The sequence below is a fragment of the Bos indicus x Bos taurus genome, chromosome 9 (genome assembly GCF_003369695.1).
Source record: "Bos indicus x Bos taurus breed Angus x Brahman F1 hybrid chromosome 9, Bos_hybrid_MaternalHap_v2.0, whole genome shotgun sequence".
NCBI lineage: Eukaryota > Metazoa > Chordata > Mammalia > Artiodactyla > Bovidae > Bos > Bos indicus x Bos taurus.
The window spans coordinates 61025517-61044993 of NC_040084.1; the positions used below are offsets into that span (position 1 = coordinate 61025517).

The 19477-nt window shown below is 38.4% G+C and overlaps 1 protein-coding gene across 1 annotated transcript; it reads right to left on the reverse strand.

Annotated features, from left to right (window-relative positions):
* Positions 1-688: 688 nt before the first annotated feature.
* On the reverse strand, positions 689-19200 carry PM20D2 (peptidase M20 domain containing 2). Its single transcript, XM_027551413.1, has 7 exons — positions 18612-19200; positions 16068-16216; positions 11765-11907; positions 10276-10430; positions 7393-7528; positions 6248-6355; positions 689-6026 (listed from the first exon to the last, which is right to left on the reverse strand). Exons 1-7 carry the CDS (start codon positions 19065-19067, stop codon positions 5887-5889), a joined length of 1287 nt encoding a protein of 428 aa, XP_027407214.1. The 5' UTR covers positions 19068-19200; the 3' UTR covers positions 689-5886.
* Positions 19201-19477: the final 277 nt, after the last annotated feature.

A 19477-nucleotide genomic window follows, 5' to 3' on the forward strand; every position in this document is an offset into this window, starting at 1 on the left:
TGATCCTCCTGTGAGGAAGGAGTCAGGTCTGATGACAAGGCTTGAAGTGATGGTTAATCCTGAATCTATATCATTCACAGGCAGTAACAGTGCTTGGATCTAGATTTGGTTATTCCTTAAATAAATTAAGCTCAAGTGGGAAAACATGAAATTTTGGAACTGCTTTCCATTCTCTCGGGTCAAATAAAAAGGTGTCAGGCATTAGCAACACAACTAATAGATAAAAGTCCAAACTCTCAAAGGCAACTCATTGTTTGCTCAGTGGGGCAATGGCTAGTCTTTTGAGCTAAACAAGAATTTTGTCTATTGAAGACCCTGACTTGATATTCTTTTCTATTTCGTATATCTGAGGTTTATTTTTTAAAGCGACTGGATGCTGTGAGCCATTATACTAATCAAAGCTCATTTTACATTTTATTTTTATTTTTTTATTTTTTTAAAATTTTACGCCCGCCCGAGAGAACATGGTGACGCCGGCCCTGCTGAAGGTCGGTCAGACAGGCCTCACCGCGCATGCGCGGAAGCTGCGTTACGCGCCCCGCCCACCCCCCTGTCTCTCATTTTACATTTTAATCATTGAGAAAAAAAGAACAGATTTGGACTCTATTTTGAAAGCCAGTTCAAACCAAAAAAAAACACGGACACTTGTAATTTTTTTCATATGAGGCACTTATTCTCTAGCCATTGATAAGAATCTAAAAATCTGCTCTGTTGCATTTATTACACAGTATGACTTTGTACTGAAGTTGAAAAACATTTTTTAAGAAAATTCAATACTGTAATTATGTACCTATGTCTTATCATGTAAAACTTGTCCTGGCATTTCTCAGCATCTGAGACTAGTAAAACACTCGTTTTTAAACAAAAATAATTGTTCTTTTTAAATTCTCATATACATAACATGACATTATAGTATAAAAGCAACATCTGTAATACTGAATAAGAGACTATAATATATACAGCAGAAACCAACACAACATTGTAAAGAGATTATCCTCTCCAAAAAATAAAATTTTAAAAAAGATTATGTCACACTGTATTTGGGTAATTGTGCTTTATAGTCATGCATTTTCAAAACTCCCTATATAGGTTGAAAAAAACCACAACTGCTATTTGATAAATACATTTATTAACATCATATATTTTTTAATACATACTTTAATATATGTATGCATTAAAATATTTTTTAAATGACTATGATCTGATGGTAGTAGAGATTGATTTTACTTGAAAATATTAACTTCATACATATCAAATGCATCATCCTTAACTATATAATTTGTTTGCAAAAGGCTTGCTGAAGTATAAACAAAAATAAAGAAGCAGTTTTTCATACTTTACACACTTATAAAGAGTTGCTGGCTAGCAGGAAGACAATTGACTTATTTTATAATGAAAATTTACTTTGATCTTTTGAAGGCTAGTACTATGTAGGACATTTTCCAGAAGACCAGAGATACTTCAGATAAAAAGTAAGAAATGTATAAAATAAAAACTATCTGAAAGGTTTTCTAAAAAGAACATATTATACAGGTTTGTAGATAATCATTCTTTAAGAAGACTTTTCATATCAATTTCTTCTATTCAAACAGACTGAGATAACTCAGGTATTTTAAAATATTTCAGAAACACTTCCTCAAAAATTTCCAAGACAGCAGCCTTCAGGTGTTCCCTCAAACCCAGTGTTGCTTAAATGAAGCCAATCTTACGAGAAGTTACCACCAACCACAAGTGTTTGGGAGCATGAACTATATTTCACTCTTTACCTTACCCCCAGTGCTTAGAAGTAGGCTCTCCTGGACAAATGTTTACCAAACTCAACTGTTGAAAAGATCACTACAACTCACTAATAAACAGTCCTTTTGAGGATTGTGGGAAACCAAAACAGTTCCAGTTTATATAAGTATTCACAAACCGATGAAAATGTTCTGCTGCTGCTGCTGCTAAGTCACTTCAGTCGTGTCCGACTCTGTTCGACCTCATAGACGGCAGCCCATCAGGCTCCCCTGTCCCTGGGATTCTCCAGACAAGAACATTGGAGTGGGTTGCCATTTCCTTCTCCAATGCATGAAAGTGAAAAGTGAAAGTGAAGTTGCTCAGTCATGTCCAACTCTTAGCGGCCCCATGGACTGCAGCCCACCAGGCTCCTCCGTCCATGGGATTTTCCAGGCAAGAGTGTTCTAGTTTAACCTAAATGTCCCAGCCCTTATGAGTGTTACAGGAAGAAGCAATTAAAAGGGAAAAATTCCTGAATAATTAATAAAATATGAGTAGTTTTTAAAACTAATAGAACCTGAGAATTTTAAGAGGCAAGCTAAATATTAGCTACATTCAATCATTATTATAGTATATAGCAACTTGGTAGTGAGTCAAAGTGAAGTCGCTCAGTCATGTCCAACTCTTTTCGACCCCATGGACTGTAGCCTATCAGGCTCCTCCATCCATGGGATTTTCCTGGCAAGAGTACTGGAGTGGATTGCCATTTCCTTCTCCAGGGGATCTTCCCGACCCAGGAATCGAACACGGGTCTCCCGCATTGCAGGCAGACGCTTTACTGTCTGAGCCACCAGGGAAGCCCTCTAGTAGTGAGTAGTACCACATAATCATTTTATACAGGTCCCATATTCAGTCAGGCCTGCTTTTAAAATTAAATCACAAAAGAAAACACATGTTCAATCTGTTATTAAATGTAAACCATTAATCTGGATTATACATTTTAGGTCTATTAATTTAACAAAAATAGCCAAAAGTTGGTATTTGAGGAAAAGGCTTTTAGTTTAGCCTGTGAATAGTGAAAGTTAAAAAAAAAAAAGCATGTAAAAAAACCATTTTCTATATAAACCAAGATACTCAAGCAGGTCCACCTATGTCTCTAGTTTAGGTCAGAAGATTCAATATTTTAAAGGTCAAATTCTTTTAAACTTTATACTGACTTAGCTTGGCCTGTTTTATCTTTCAAATGAGTCAGGTTTTAATGCACCTAAAGGAAATTAAGCATACTGAAAAGACAATGGCTTCAAAGAATACATAATTGAGCAGAGGAATAACATACAATCACTGAATCTAAGAGATGGTCAAGTGTCATTATTCAAACTAATTCTGGGAGAAAAAGTTAGTTGCCCCCTTTCTGAAAAACAAGACACCAAATTTTGAAAAAGTCTTATTCATGTGTCAACCTCCTAAAATTATTCATCATTTACATATATAGAGTATATGTATATACATATATATATAACCCTTTTTATCTAGAAGTGACACTTCTCCTGAAATTGAGTGGTTCTCCATTTATCCTCCAAATAATCTTTGGAGATTTAATCTAAAATGTGAGGCCCAATCAACACAATGATAATTTAAGCTAAGTATAAACATTTATGAAAATTTAGCACATTACAAACACACCACTGAAGTATGAGGATAAAGAAAGACCTTATTTCCAAAAGGAGAAACTACCGTTACAAAGAAGTGTTTCCCTGGTGACTCAAACGGTAACGAATCTGCCTGCAATGCGGGAGACCTGGCTTTGATCCCTGGGTTGGGAAGATCCTCTGGAGAAGGGAATGCAACCCACTCCAGTATTCTTGCCTGGGAAATCCCATGGACAGAGGAGCCTGGTGGGCTACAGTCCATGTGTCACAAAGAGTCTGTCACGACTGAGCAACTAATACTTTCACAAAGGAAGTAGTCTCCCAAATTCTAATTACATAGCGAATATTAGCTACACTTATTCCTCTGGATGGGAGATTTTGACTCAGCATTTATTTACGTATTTATTTATTTATTTATTTTTTTCTTGGGGTAAGTGTGAAGGACTCCCGTACTCTCCGAGTTGACCCTTCTCCCCCAGTCTCCAAGTTGGCCTCCTATTTACGTATTTATTTATATGCTTTAATGTAACATGGCTATTAACTCACTAGTAAATAAAAATGAAGAGGGATTTAAAAAGTCTTAATTATAAAGAATAAAGTCTGAATTATACTAAATAACTTAACATAAAATGTGAAGGTGAGATCTAGGGGGAAATGGAATTCTCCAGGCAAGAATACTGAAGTGGGTAGCCATTCCCTTCTCCAGGGGATCTTCCGGATCCAGGGATCTACTCTGATTTTTAAAAATCAGACAAAGAATGTCAAGGAGGATCAAGTTCTAAAAGCTGATACAAAGAGTTAAGAAGAGTGGCTTGCACAGGAGACGGCCTTAAGGCTGGATACTACAAGAAAGCAAACTTCGAAAGAGCCACAACCCCCAGTGAGGACAAACCACTGACACATTATGGGCACTGCTGTCTAAATCCCTTTCTCAGTGTTTTCGATCCAGAGGCTTGAAGTCTTCTTCTAGGAGAAGATCTGATTATATGATGTAAGTCAAAGAGAACCAGTTTTTATGTTATACAGGATGGACTGGGGCAGACAGTAAATATTTTAGGTGTTGCAGGTCACACAATTTGCTCTCTGATGCTGTTTCTTCCTGCTCCCTTTAAAAAAAGAACAGCTCATTTTCAGCATGCTAGCCATAAACAATCAGGCTGCTTGCCAAATCAGGCCAGTCTGCAGACAGCAGATACAGAAGGAAAGCAATTCTCAAATACTAACTCTCCTCTCAAATTCCCCTTTCTTTTATCTTTAAATAGCTTCAGATAGAAGAGGAAATAGAGGTTTAAAAGACTATAAGGATAAGGGATCAAATCTAACTTTCCAAATGAGAAGCCAAAGTGTTAGAGCATACAAATTGACCTGCTTACAGCTGAGACCAAATGCTTACTTTGCTCTCTTCCCCCCTTCCATTTTTGGAATGCTTATGACTCAAATTTGAGGACTCTCTTTAAAATAAAGACTCCTGGACCTTTACTATACTCACAGCTTAATATATTTGTTTTACTGGAAACTTTTCACATTTTTTTATCATGACAAAGAAAGTCACACCAGGAAAAACTAATATAATACTTTTTAGTTTATACTGGGTTAGCATGGGGTTTAAGGGGGCTTAGAATTCTGTTCCCTAAATTTAATAAACTACCGAGTTTGCTCAGGCTGGACAGGCTAGCTTCTGAGGAGAAGCCTGAATAGGGCTGCTAGGTAAAGGGGACCAGTTCCATGATATTAACATTCAAGATAAGCAGACATCACTCCTCTCACCATATTCCTCTAGGACACATGGGGCCACCAAGCAAAAACCTTACAGGAAGAGTCTAATCCTATCCATCTACCATTTTCCCTATTACAATAATACGGAATGAGAAACAGCACTTCATTGCCACTTCTCAGAGTAGGTTATATACAAAAAAGAACATTTTCATTTTCTTTCAAATGGTAACTTAAGCTCATTCTTTGTAGCTGAGTTTCTAATTGTTTCCCACAGCATTTCTGATTAAAAGCCTACCTTTATTATCAATGAAAAGAGTCTCTAGACTGAAACAGATACAGTCAGATATTCCAAATGAATCTTCCCTAAATTTAGAACAGGAATTCTTAAACAACTTTATAGAACACGTGTTACCAACCAATACCAAAAATATCTCTTCATGTGCCCATTATGAATGTAAAGCCTGAAATCTCTTGGATCTTTTAAAATACACTCACACAACATATGGCTTTATAAAATATTATCACCAATAAACAATGTGTCATCCAGGTTGTTTATGAAATGCCAGCTCTGAAAGGTCACAATTTCATCAGACACAGATTTGCGAAATTTTCACTGTAGATATGAGGTAATATGTTTTTTCCACATCATGTCCTCACTTTTCAGGTAAGAGGAATTTGACTCCTTTAAGACTGAAAAACAAGCCATGCCCTCCTCGCTCATTAAAAAAGATTACAGGAAAAAAATTATCACTTCTTCTGAATGATCTGTAAGTAGCTCCTAAACCCTCCTTTTATTCTACTGTATTTAAAACTTTTCTTCTTCTAGTTTCAATCTGAAGTCCTCTCTGATTCTTTCCAGCAACTCTGGTTTAAAAATAACATCCAATGCAGTCATTGCCAGAGCTTTGGCTGTTCTCAAAGTGTAGAACTGAGCTTCTTGTGATCCTAAAGAGGAGAGAAGTTAAATAAAGGTAATTTCATATGTATTACACCTAATTTATTCGTTTTCAGGTTAGCTCTCAATATCTAAATGGCCTCTCCAACTGACCACCACAATACAGTATTTCCTGAGGTGTTCGGTAAAGAAGTGATAATGGGCTAAACTGAGCAGTTAGAAGGGCAGCTACTACTACAAAAAGAGCTCATGTCAAAACATCAACACTTACCTGCAGCTTCAGTATATTGTTCTGTATGATTCAAGGCATTAGACCCAATGTAAAAATATGGATGAATCCCGGGAACCACAAAAGAAACATTTCCAAAATCGGTAGATCCTTGGAAAGGTAAGACGAATCATGAATTTTTAATTGCTAGTCCAACAGAGCACATGTACCTTAATCTCTATACATCTGACATGATTTATAACTCCTTCCCTTCCAGAAATTCTCTACCCTTTTGGTTTCCATGACTCCACTCTCTACTGACTGGCTTTCTCTATGACTCCCTCTCTAGTCACTTCTGTCGCCTGTTTCCTGAGCACTGGTGATCCCTAGGGCTTCATCTCTGGGTTACTCCTTCCTCTGTGTCCTCAGGCAACCTCCTCAACATTGAAACCTATGTCTTCAATCACCTCTCATGTGTTAACAACCTAGTCTTGACCTAGACAACTTTTGGAATAGGCTATTGAACAGCTTTCCTGAGAAGTCCTATGAAGACCTCAAATTTAACAAATGAATAATTTATACCAACCCACCCTACTTCAGCCTGCTCTTCCCTTGAACTCTTATCTCGTTGAATGACATCAACACCCTGTTTTTATCTCCAAGTCCCCCTGAGTCTACATCATCAATATCTACCATATTTTAGGAGATACATTTCTAACATGTAAACATGTTAACAATAATGCTCTTTAAAGCACACAAAAAAAAACCCTAAAATAACCTGATATACTTATGCATGTTTAAATTCTAATAGTTGTTTGTTATTTCTCAGAAACTGAAAATGTCCCCATATAGCCAAGTCCTTAGTAACCTGTTTACTGATAACTGAGAATGAATTAAAATTTGATTTCCCCTTTAAGTAGCTTACTTAAAAATTAGAACTAAGCAAATTTAAACACTAGAAACACTTAGAATATAAAGCCAAGAGTAGGTTGGCTGTTTCTAAAAGCAAATCTGTTCACATGACATTCTACATTCACTGAAGAGTTCTTTAATGTTTTTCTCCTAACCACTAAGTTTGTAAAAAAGTGTCATTAAAAAGCATAAGCAATACTTCCCCCAACCTCCAAAGTTGTTAAGCAAAACCATTTAACCTTGGATGGTAGTTCCCTTCCTCAAACAGCATGGTATGTCTGAAAGAACTTAATTACCTGAAGGGCCACTGAACATAGCATCTTCTGAAATGAAGTCTATTCCCAGCTTTTTTCCATTTTCAACATAAGCTTTCCACAGACTCTTATTGGGAAGAACATTGTAATAATCATGTGCTCCACCGTTAATTTCCACCTAATAAAAATTATAACACAAATTTAAAATTAAGAAATTTGAATTCACGATCTAATTTTCAAATCAGCACTGGTTCTCTAACAGAAAGAGGTTTTAAAAGGAGGCGCCTTCCCTTCAGGATATAAACTCTCTCAAATCTTTACTTTAAAAAAAACACATTTTTCTATAATGGGAGTTCCTAGGACCCTATCTCCTTTATGCTTTACACGCACCAAAGCACACAAGGTCACCTAGTTCTACCAACCAGTAGTCTCAGTTTCAGTCACCTAAACCAGGAGTGGGGGCAGCCAGGAATCTCCACTTTAACCAGCACCCCCAAGTAATTTTGATGCAGGTGGTCCCAAAGCCACATAAGAAACACTGCTCTAGGCTACAGCCCCTAAAAGACAAATCAAGATTTACTAATTTTCAGCCTGGAAAACCCCATGGACAGAGGAGCCTGGTAGGCTGCAGTCCATGGGATCGCTAAGAGTTGGACACAACTGAGTGACTTCACTTTCACTTTTCACTTTCCTGCATTGGAGAAGGCAATGGCACCCCACTCCAGTATTCTTGCCTGGAGAATCCCACGGACGGAGGAGCCTGGTGGGCCTCAGTCCATAGGGTCCCTAAGAATCGGGCACAACTGAGCGACTTCACTTTCACTTTTCACTTTCCTGCACTGGAGAAGGAAATGGCAACCCATTCCAGTGTTCTTGCCTGGAGAATCCCAGGGACGACGGAGCCTGGTGGGCTGCTGTCTATGGGGTCACACAGAGTTGGGCACGACTGAAGCAACTTAGCAGCAGCAGTAGTATACAAACTGACACTGACACCACTACCTGGTCTGAAAGGTATGAAGTACTTTAAGAGAAAGACAGAAGATCCACAGTGTGGAGGGGTTGACTATGGTCCTCATTTATTAATTTCAGTGCATTAAGATACAGAAGCAGTTTACATGTGCCCAGTTAAGAGGATTTACAGATTTAGATTTTATTAAATAAAAAATGGGCAATATTCCCACAAACTAAAGATAATTCCAATAACATTAGCAAAAACCAATTATAAAATGGCAGAGATAATAATTATTTTACTCTTAGCAACATCTAAGTTAGAAACAATGAAAATCTAAACAAAGTCACACAGTTGTGTCTGACTCTTTGTGACTCCAAGGAATTCTCCAGGCCAGAATACTGGAGTTGGTAGCTGTTCCCTTCTCCAGAGGATCTTCCCAACCCAGGGATTGAACCCAGGTCTCCCACATTGCAGGTGGATTCTTTATGAGCTGAGCTACCAGGGAAGCCCAACAGATACTATAAGTCAGCCAAAACATAAAAATTATTAAATGACTATTTAAGTATAAGAGGAGATAAGCAATCTATCTGATAAGATATTTAAAGTAATAATCATAAATATGCTCAAAGAACTCAGGAGAAGAATGGATGAACAGAAAGAGAAGTTTTAAACAAAGAGTTGGAAAATATAAAAAAGAACTACACAGAGCTAAACAATACAGTAACTGAAATAAGAAATACACTATAAGAAATCAACAGTAGATTAAATGATACAGAGTAACAGATGAGCAAAGTGGAAGACAAAGTAGTGATAATCACTCAAGCTGAAAAGAAAAAAGAAAAATGAATTTTTAAAAATGAAGACAGTTTAAGAACCCTTTGGGACAACATCGAGAGTATTAACATTTGTATTATAGGGATCCCAAAAGGAGAAGAGAGAGAGAGGAGCAGAGAACATACTTGAAGACATAATAGCTAAAAACTTCTCTAATCTGGTAAACAGACATCTAGTCCAGGAAACACAGAGAATACCAAACAGGATCAACCTGAAAAGGACCATGCTGTCATTAAACAGCAAAAATTAAAGATGAAGACAGAATATTAAAAAGCAAAAGAGAAGAGCAACAAGTTACCTACAAGGGAATTCCCATAAGGCTATCAGCTGACTTTTCAGCAGAAACTCTGCAGGCCAGAGGGAGTAGCGCAATATACTTAAAGTGATGGAAGGGAAAACCTACAACCAAGAATACCCTCCTGACAAAGCTTTCATTCAGATTTGAAGCAGAGATCAAAAGTTTCACAAACAAGCAAAAGCTAAGAGTTCAGTATCACAAAGCCCCAACTTTCTAAGAAATGTCTGAAGGACTGTTTAAGCAAAAAAAAAAAAAAAAAGGCCATGATTGAAAATATGAAAATTACAAAAGGAAAAATCTCATTGCCAAAGGTAAATACATGGTAAAAGTAGTAGATCAACCACTTTAAAGCTAGTAGGAAGGTTAAAAGACAAAAGTAGCAAAATCATGTGTAACTATAGTAATGAGTTAAGGGACACACAAAAGAAAAAGGTGTAAAATACGGTATCAAAAGCGGTAACTGTGACAGGAGGAATAAAAACAAAAGATAGGTTTGGCTGATTTTGCCATAAAGTTGCCTTCATAGCAACTATATAGAGCAATTCTAAAAGCATAACTGCCAATAAGGAAAAATATAACTTGCAGAAAGGCAGGGATTCTAGCTCAGCAATACCAGTTATTCTAAGTCCTGTGTGATAAGACAACTGTGGTCTTCCCTGTGCGAACACCGAGTAAAATAAATAAGAATGACAGACTTTCAAATCAACTGATTTTTGCATATTCAAGACACTGCCAAATGAAAGCAAGGCAAAATTAGGTTCTAATGTAACTTAATATAGACAGTCCCAGCCCACATATATACTTCTGATTATAACTTAGATTAACTCTTAAAAGTTCTTACTGTGCACCCAGTAGCCAAAGCTGCAGCTCTGAAGCAATCTTCTGCCTTTTTGGTCAAAACTGGAAGTTCTTTCATTGAGGGTGCACGGAAGTAATAGATTAACTCAGAATAAGAGGGAATGATATTGGGTTTTACACCACCATTTTTTATTATACCTATAAAAAGAACCAAATTACTGGAATTGAACTTGGAGCTTGGAGACCATTCCTTTAGTTTAAATACAACCATAAAGTTTTTCAGCCAAAACAAATATACAGAAAAATAGTTTAAACTTATTACCTTCACATATACACCAATCAAGATTTTGATGTTATTCAAGTTTCTATGCATTGTGGGATACTTACTGGCTAACAGGAAAAATAAAATAACTGTCTGTATGTACTTTAGCCTGAGGAATTTACATGATGTTAATAAATTATGATTCTTGACTAAAAAGAAACTGTCAGAAATTTTTACAAGTATTGTTAGCCTTCTGAAAGGGAGTTTTATTTCAGTGGGCTTTCTCACAGTTGTATATTTTGCTAAACTTTTGACATAAGGAAAAACCCCAATGGTATGAGGTTCTATAATTACCCTCATATCTTAGGAATCCCACTTTAAATGGCGTTTGGCTCTGGGGAAATATTTGAGAATATTTTTATGTCAATAAGAAACCAATACAAATCAAAGATCACAAAGTATACTCTCAGCTGTCAAAACAAATGCATTTATTTGGAACTACACTGAGAAGGAAGATGTATCCATTCAAAATAATAACTAAAATAAATAAGCAAAGCCTAATATTTTATGACCTGCTTTTTTTAAAAAGTATTTTTACATATTCATGTTTGGTCCTTTTAAAGACACTAAAGTAGAAAATTGGTAAAAGTGCAGTTACGAACTAATTTTAGAGTACAGCAAAATCGGGTAAAGAAGAGATTTGAAGTAGAATACTTTCCCAAAGCATAAGGAAAGAAACTAAAAAATAAATCTGCAACTTCAAGACAGTACTTTATTACTGTATTTAAAGTGCTACACATAATTTTAAATTATGCGTAATACGTTTACTTAGGATTAACAGCACTTGAATATATAAAACCAGTAACCATCAATTTTTTTTAAATGAGAAAACAATGAAATTTTGTTATCAAGAAACAGGATAACTGGGAAATCAAGTTCTAACTTTCAAATACCAACAGAAAGAACATATATCCTTTACATAAAAACATCAGTTCTAATACTCAAAATGACCATACTATTTATGTACAAACAATCTTAACCACATGTAAACAAACATCTACTATCCTGCCCCAGGAATTTCTGAAAATGTTAAAAAATTTTTTGAATATTCATACAGTACATAAAATGTCCCCAATTTTTTTTACATTTAAAAAAATTTATGTATTTGTTTTAAACCCCAATTTTTTTCATCAAATAGTCTATTAAAGAATTGTATTGCACTCAAATATATTAAGCACCATCTATTACCCAAAGTATCTGACATTTGTACCATGAACTCTCCAGGTTGGTTTCAGTTGCTGTCTTAACACAGACAGATTGTTGTAAGCGAGGACAGCAGCATCTAATGCATTCAGCCCTTCCCAGGGATAAGCAGCAGCATGAGACGCTTTACCGTAGTACTTCACAGTCACACTAGGAAATAAAACATCATTAGGGATTACTTTTTCAATATCACTAAACAAAGAAAATCCAATCATTATTCAAAATTAATTCACACTGCTGGAATTTTTATTTGCAAATTATTTGTAGCAATAATGTATCAATTTACATATTTTAGTTCTAATTTACATGTAAAACAGGAACTAACACAAAGAAGGCAGTCCAAAAAAGAATATTGCTCAAACTCCTCTTCAAATTAAATCTGTACACCATTAAACTTAAATAAACAATCCAATACTGTATTAAGTGCTGGTATTACAACAAAGATGGCTCCTGTTTTCTACACTGTATTGTGACAGTTCTCTATCAAAGGTCTGCAGAAACTCAGATAATTCTGTCTTAGGGGTGGGGAAAGGTCAAGGAAAGACAAAAAGGAGGTCACTTTTTTGTGTGTGTGGGTTTTTATTTTTACTTTTTTTTTTTTTTGCAGAGCTACCCCCGCTTATGGATTTTTAGCTCTCTGAGGAGGGATCAAATTCTGTGCCCTCAGCAGTGAGTGCACAGAGTTCTAACCAGTGGACTACCAGAGATTTCCCAGGATGTAATATTTGAAATGGGTTAAGAAAACCTCTAAAAATCAGATTAAACTCACAATTTTATAAATACTATTGCTTTAAGTCAGCTGTTCCTGATCAATACTTTATTAATGTTCCAGAATACCCCTATCACTAAAGCCTTAAAATTTTATACACTGTTTTCTCACTTTCAAATAGTTCTCATGCTAGTCTAACTACTCAGATACAATAAAAAACAAATTTCAAGGGATTAGATCTGACAGACAGAGGGCCTGAAGAACTATGGATGGAGGTTTGTGACACTGTACAGCAGGCAGGGATCAAGACCATTCCCAAGGAAAAGAAATGCAAAAAGGCAAAACGGTTGTCTGAGGAGACCTTACAAATAGCTGTGAATAGAAGAGAAGCAAAAGGCAAAGGAGAAAAGGAAAGATATACCCATTTGAATGCAGAATTCCAAAGAATAGCAAGGAGAGATAAGAAAGCCTTTCTCAGTGATCAATGCAAAGAAATAGAGGAAAACAACAGAATGGGAAAGTCTAGAGATTTCTTCAAGAAAATTAGAGATACCAAGGGAACATTTCATGCAAAGATGGGTATAATAAAGGACAGAAATGGTATGGACCTAACAGAGGCAGAAGATATTAAGAAGAGGTGGCAAGAATACACAGAAGAACTATACAAAAAAGACCTTCATGACCCAGATAATCACAATGGTGTGATCACCAACCTAGAGCCAGATATTCTGGAATGTGAAGTCAAGTGGGCCTTAGAAAGCATCACTATGAACAAAGCTAGTGGAGGTGATGGAATTCCAGTTGAACCATTTCAAATCCTAAAAGATGATACTGTGAAAATGCTGCACTCAATATGCCAGCAAATTTGGAAAACTCAGCAGTGGCCACAGGACTGGAAAAGGTCAGTTTTCATTCCAATCCCAAAGAAAGGCAATGCCAAAGAATGCTCAAACTACTGCACAATTGCACTCATCTCACACGCTAGTAAAGTAATGCTCAAAATTCTCCAAGCCAGGCTTCAGCAATACATGAACCATGAACTTCCAAATGTTCAAGCTGGTTTTAGAAAAGGCAGAGGAACCAGAGATCAAATTGCCAACATCCACTGGATCATCGAAAAAGCAAGCGAGTTTCAGAAAAACATCTACTTCTGCTTTATTGACTATGCCAAAGCCTTTGACTGTGTGGATCACAATAAACTGTGGAAAATTCTGAAAGAGATGGGAATACCAGACCACCTCACCTGCCTCTTGAGAAACCTGTATGCAGGTCAGGAAGCAACAGTTAGAACTGGACATGGAACAACAGACTGGTTCCAAATTGGGAAAGGAGTATATCAAGGCTATATATTGTCACCCTGCTTCTTTAACTTATATGCAGAGTACATCATGAGAAACGCTGGGCTGAATGAAGCACAAGCTGGAATCAAGATTGCCGGAAGAAATATCAGTAGCCTCAGATATGCAGATGATACCACCCTTCTGGCAGAAAGCGAAAAACTAAAGAGCCTCTTGATGAAAGTGAAAGAGGAGAGTGAAAAAGTTGGCTTAAAGCTCAACATTCAGAAAACGAAGATCATGGCATCTGGTCCCATCACTTCATGGCAAATAGATGGGGAAACAGTGTCAGACTTTATTTTTTTGGACTCCAAAATCACTGTAGATGGTGACTGCAGCCATGAAATTAAAAGACGCTTACTCCTCAGAAGGAAAGTTATGACCAACCTAGACATCATATTAAAAAGAAGAGACATTGCTTTGCCAACAAAGGTCCGTCTAGTCAAAGCTATGGTTTTTCCAGTAGTCATGTGTGGATGTGAGAGTTGGACTATAAAGAAAGCTGAGCGCCAAAGAATTGATGCTTTTGAACTGTGGTGTTAGAGAAGACTCTTGAAGAGTCCCTTGGACTGCAAGGAGATCCAACCAGTCCATTCTAAAGGAGATCAGTCCTGAATATTCATTGGAAGGACTGATGCTGAAGCTGAAACTCCAATACTTTGGCCACCTGATGCGAAGAACTGACTCATTTGAAAAGACCCTGATGCTGGGAAAGACTGAAGGCGGGAGGAGAAGGGGACGACAGAGGATGAGATGGCTGGATGGCATCGTTGACTCAATGGACATGAGTTTGAGTAAACTCCAGAAGTTGGTGATGGACAGGAAGGTCTGGAGTGCTGCAGTCCATGGGGTTGCAAAGAGTTGGACATGACTGAGTGACTGAACTGAACTGAAGGTTTAAAGAAAGGATTACATATTAAATAGTTATTTACAAAGATGAGTTGCTTTGATAATACTTTTTAAGCCTGAATAATAGTACCCATGTGTAAATTAATAAAAAGTCACTTAGATTTTTTTTTTAAATGCGTAGATTCAGGAGGCTCATGACAATTCTTACTGATTCCAAACATTCAATTAACAAAACAAAACAAGTAAAAGCATTCAAGTAAAATACATTTTAAAAATTTTAGGATACTTGTTATTTCCTCAATATATATCTTATCACCATCACTCAGAAACTGGAATTTTAACAAAACTGGTGATAAATATTATAAAATAGAAAAGGATGTCCTTTATGAAAAGGATTCTAGCACTATTTTTTCTAGGATTCAAATCTATGTACAATTAAAGCACAATAAACTACAGGAAAAGAAATGCTAATACTTGTTTTGTATTAGCATTAGTATTTTAGGCTTAAAAATGTATTTAAAAAGTGATGTGGAATGATATTCAAGACATATTGTTTAATTTAAAAAGCAAGAGCAAGATCAACAATATATTTAGAAGAATATTTTTTGGGGAAATCCTCCTTTAAAATTTAATTTATACATGTACCTATTTTATGGCTATTAATACACCCTAAAAGTTCTGGAAGAATATATATCTCTAGAAAAGGACAGGATGTGGGGAAGGTGAGTAATAGGGACACAGTGGTTTATTTATTGTTACAGATTTTTAGCATAAATAGATGAGTAATTTTTTAAAATTTTTGTTCTTGTTCTCTTTCCACCTTAGAAGATGGCCAATGAAAATCTAAGAAGTCAGATACTAAGAAAAGGCCTGAGGCCAAAAGGGCTGACTTCAGGATCAAGGCCAATAAACCTACCTAACCCTAAATCCTAGAAGGCTAATAGACTGGGAAGCCTGCCTGCAGCCACTGGCCCCTTCTAGCCAGAGGCATTGGCAGAGATTTCTAATCTCTAAAGTTTTCCAGAGGTGTACTACTATACATCATCCTTGAAACCAAAGACGAAAGATTCTTCCTTCTGTCACAACACCAATTTCTGGTGATAAGGCCGAAGACACCAGGACAGTTAAAATACTCACCCTCTGAAAACAGGGGATGCAGAGAGGTAGGTTAACTGAACTATCCTTAGCACTGAACTATCACTAGCCCTGCTGGGTTGGTTCCTCTATTACTCTCTAGATACTGCAGAGAATGTAGGGTTTTCCTGAAGCACCTGAGCAGTGGCTCCTTGGAACCAGACTACTAACTGGACCATTAACTATTATGGTGAAACTTCTGACGTAAAAATTTAAACCACTTCAATGATGCACCCAGGTACCAAAATAAATAAGAAGTTTCTTTCAACTTGATTACTCACTCATGTTCAGCAACATCAGGTAGATAAGCAGCATTCTCTTGAGATGGATGGGCCATAAAAACAACATCAAGATTTTTGAAAGCCCCGGCTTCAATTAAATCAATTTTGCCACCACCATCTTCCTCTGCAGGGGTTCCCAGGACAATTACCTAGAAAGAAATAACTGTGTCAGAGGGACAAAAATTCCTAGTAGGAAATGTCAGTCAGATTTCCTTGCATATATATTCACAATCTACATCAAACTATGAAGAGAGATTTTGTTCTCTGACTCTTAAATTATGCAGTGGGCATAAATATATGGTGCTAAATTAATCACAAACTTGCAGTTGACATTATTATACCAATTTATTGCAGAGTATGTACTAAAACCTCTACAGGAAATTTTTCCCAATCTTCTAACACAATTTTATATAACTAATGTCAAAGATGAAAAAAGATAAGTACTATATACTAAGTCCCTCAAAATTATTTAGGACTTATTTCTTAAAGCTTTTATTTGATTATCTTTTAGTATATGTATATAATGATTCATAATCACTTTACTGTAAGGAACTTTTTAGTTACTAGTTATCCTCACAACAACCCTGTGAGGTAGGTAAGAGATTCTTGTCATCATTTTAAGAAAGGTGGTTTTGAGGCACGGAGTCAAGTGTCTTGCCCCAGGTCACAGAGCAAGTCTTAAGGCAGAGCTGGGATAGATACCCTGACCTTCAGGCCTGAACTTTGTTTCTTTACTAAACTACCTCTTTAAAAGGTCTTAACACATTAATCCTTTATGAAAAATATTAAATAAATCTTAATACCACAGTTAGAAATGGCCAACTGTTACACAAACTTACTAATTCGATTCCACCAGCTCAACCAGGCAGATTTATTGGTCACCAAACACCTAATTAAACAAAAGAGAACTTTACAGAATAAACATTTTACTTTGATATTTAAACTTTAACTTCTTCAAACAATTTTTAAAAGTAAAGACAAATTATCTATAAACAACTAATACACTTTCAAGGTCACGTACAAGAACACAATGAAACAAGCTGGAAAAAGTCTTGGCTTGCAAAGAGAATCAACATAAAACTCCATTTTCAGGTAAGACAGATAACCTTCTAAATCTGAGTATTAAGATTCAAAATCAGAAGTGTGTATACTTCCAGGCATCCAAACTCTTATATTAAGCTGCTTTTTACTCTTAATCTTTGACTCAAGAAATCTGATGACTTTTCAGGTTAAATCTTGCTGACTTCTCTGAACCTTTCATAAACCTGGTTAAAGCTAAACCTCTCCAGTGTTTCATGCAACAGCAAAGGACACCTCCTCCCCCAAACAAAACAAAATCCTAGCCAGATGAAAAACAATGGCCCAATCAGAGGCAGAAAAGAGAAGGCAGCTAAACAGAAAAAGCCACAAAAGATGGAACTGTTAGAATAAAAGAGAAAGGTTACTGACGCTGGAAAAAAATGGGCTAAAGAATATGAAATATAACACTAGTCTTCCCCTTAACCGGAATGGTGCTGACTGAATCTTAGCTCACAGAATGAAGAATATACAATTTGGAAAAACAGAGTAACACAAGATTAAACTTGCCCACCTGGTGGGCTGCCGTCTATGGGGTCGCACAGAGTCGGACACGACTGAAGCGACTTAGCAGCAGCAGCAGCAGCAGCAGCAGCACGGCTAACATAAACAACATTTCCCTGTTTAATTTCGAGTTAATTTCTTAAAATCACGAAATAAACTTTAAGACTTAAGGATCAACTCATCTATGTTCTTAATGGTCACTCTCTTCCCATTTTCTGTATACTTCTAAAAGTTTTGTAGTTCTACTGGCTGAACATTTCCTATCCAAACTCCAATGATTCTAATCACAACAGCTTCTAGAACTGCCACAAACAAAAAAAAAAATTTTTGGAGTCTAACAAGGAGGGTCTGCAGGTTTCCCTACAATAACTACTTCCTTCTAGAGCTTGCACAAGCTTGTCAGCCAATTGCGATTGCCCCATTACCAAAAATAAGCCATCACGAAAACCAGGCTTGGTTCTAAGGTTCTTTCCTAAGGGAGAAAGTCAACTCAATTGTTTACAACTATACAGGAGAAACTTCCCTGGCTCAGACGGTAAAAGCATCTGCCCACAATGTGGGAGATCCGGGTTCGATCCCTGGGTAGGGAAGATCCCCTGGAGAACGAAATGGCAATCCACTCCAGTACTCTTGCCTGGAAAATCCCATGGACGGAGAAGCCTGGTAGGCTACAGTCCGTGGGGTCACAAAGAGTCGAACACGACTGACTGACTTCACTTCACATACAGGAGAGAAAAAGCAAAAATCTGTAAAATGTCGCTAGGTCTGCAACTCATGAACTACTGATTTTGATCCAGGGATTCTGCCCACTATAGCAAAGGCCAGGACATCGAGCGCTGTCTCTTACACCTGCCCCGGGGTGGGAAGGGACTGATGCGCAAGGGAAGCGCCAGCTGCCGCCCTTCTCCGGTCGGTCCCGGACTGGGCAGGCAAAGAGAGCCCCACTCCCGGGTCCCACCTCACCTTCACCGGCAGAGGCAGTCCGGCGAGGCTCTCCAGGGCCCCCTTCACGCCCAGGGCGGCCGCCGCCCCGACCTCGGCGATCAGGTTGTGGCCGCAGGCGTGCCCGATGCCGGGCAGCGCGTCGTACTCGCATAGAAAGCCCAGGTGCAGCGGGCGCGGTGCCGCCCAGCCCCCCGGCGACCCCCACTCCGCGCGGAAGGCCGTGGCCAGCTGGTAGTGCGGCTGCACGGCCCACGACCCGGCCGGGGTCTCGCTCTGGAAGAAGCGCGTCAGCACTCCGTGGGCGTGATGCTCCTCGTAGGCCAGCTCGGGCTCGCTCCAGATGGCGCGGCTCAGGGCCCCCAGGCGCTCGGCCGCCGCGTCGATGCACTCCGCCGCGCGCAGCTTCAGCAGCTCCAGATCGGAGACGCTGGCGCAGGCACCCCCTTCCACCGGCCGCTCCTCTCCGGGTCTCATCGTGCCTACAGCCTGTGACCGGTCAGCAGTTCTCGCCGTGGAACGCTGGCCGCTCCCGGCGGCCCACCGAGCCTGCGTACACACCCGGCGTCCGCGGAGGTCGTCGCCACAGCTCCCGGGAGACCCGCCCCCGAGTCCCCCCGGCCCCGCCTCCAGAGCCTCGCCCGAAACGCGCTCCGCCCCTTCTGCAGCCCGCAGGTGCTCCGCCCCCCAGTCCGGGCGGGGTTCGCTGGGAAAAACCCGGTTCTGGCGCCTCCTCCGCTCTTCTCAGGTCTCGTGGCTGTCCTGACAATTGATCTATGCTCTATGGATATTATTCCTTGCCCGTCGTTGCTTCTGTCCCACAGTAGCAGAATGGGGACGGTTTCATTGGCTAATAGGTATCAGAGGCAGACCAAGTGAACGTTTGT

Coding starts and splice junctions, on each gene's coding strand:
- PM20D2 (XM_027551413.1), bottom strand. CDS start 19,067: ATGAGACCCGGAGAGGAGCGGCCGGTGGAAGGGGGTGCCTGCGCCAGC. Junction 11,908..16,067: donor CCTGATGTTGCTGAACATGA/GTGAGTAATCAA, acceptor TTTATTTCCTAG/TGTGACTGTGAAGTACTACG. Junction 6,356..7,392: donor TATGTTCAGTGGCCCTTCAG/GTAATTAAGTTC, acceptor TACCTTTCCAAG/GATCTACCGATTTTGGAAAT.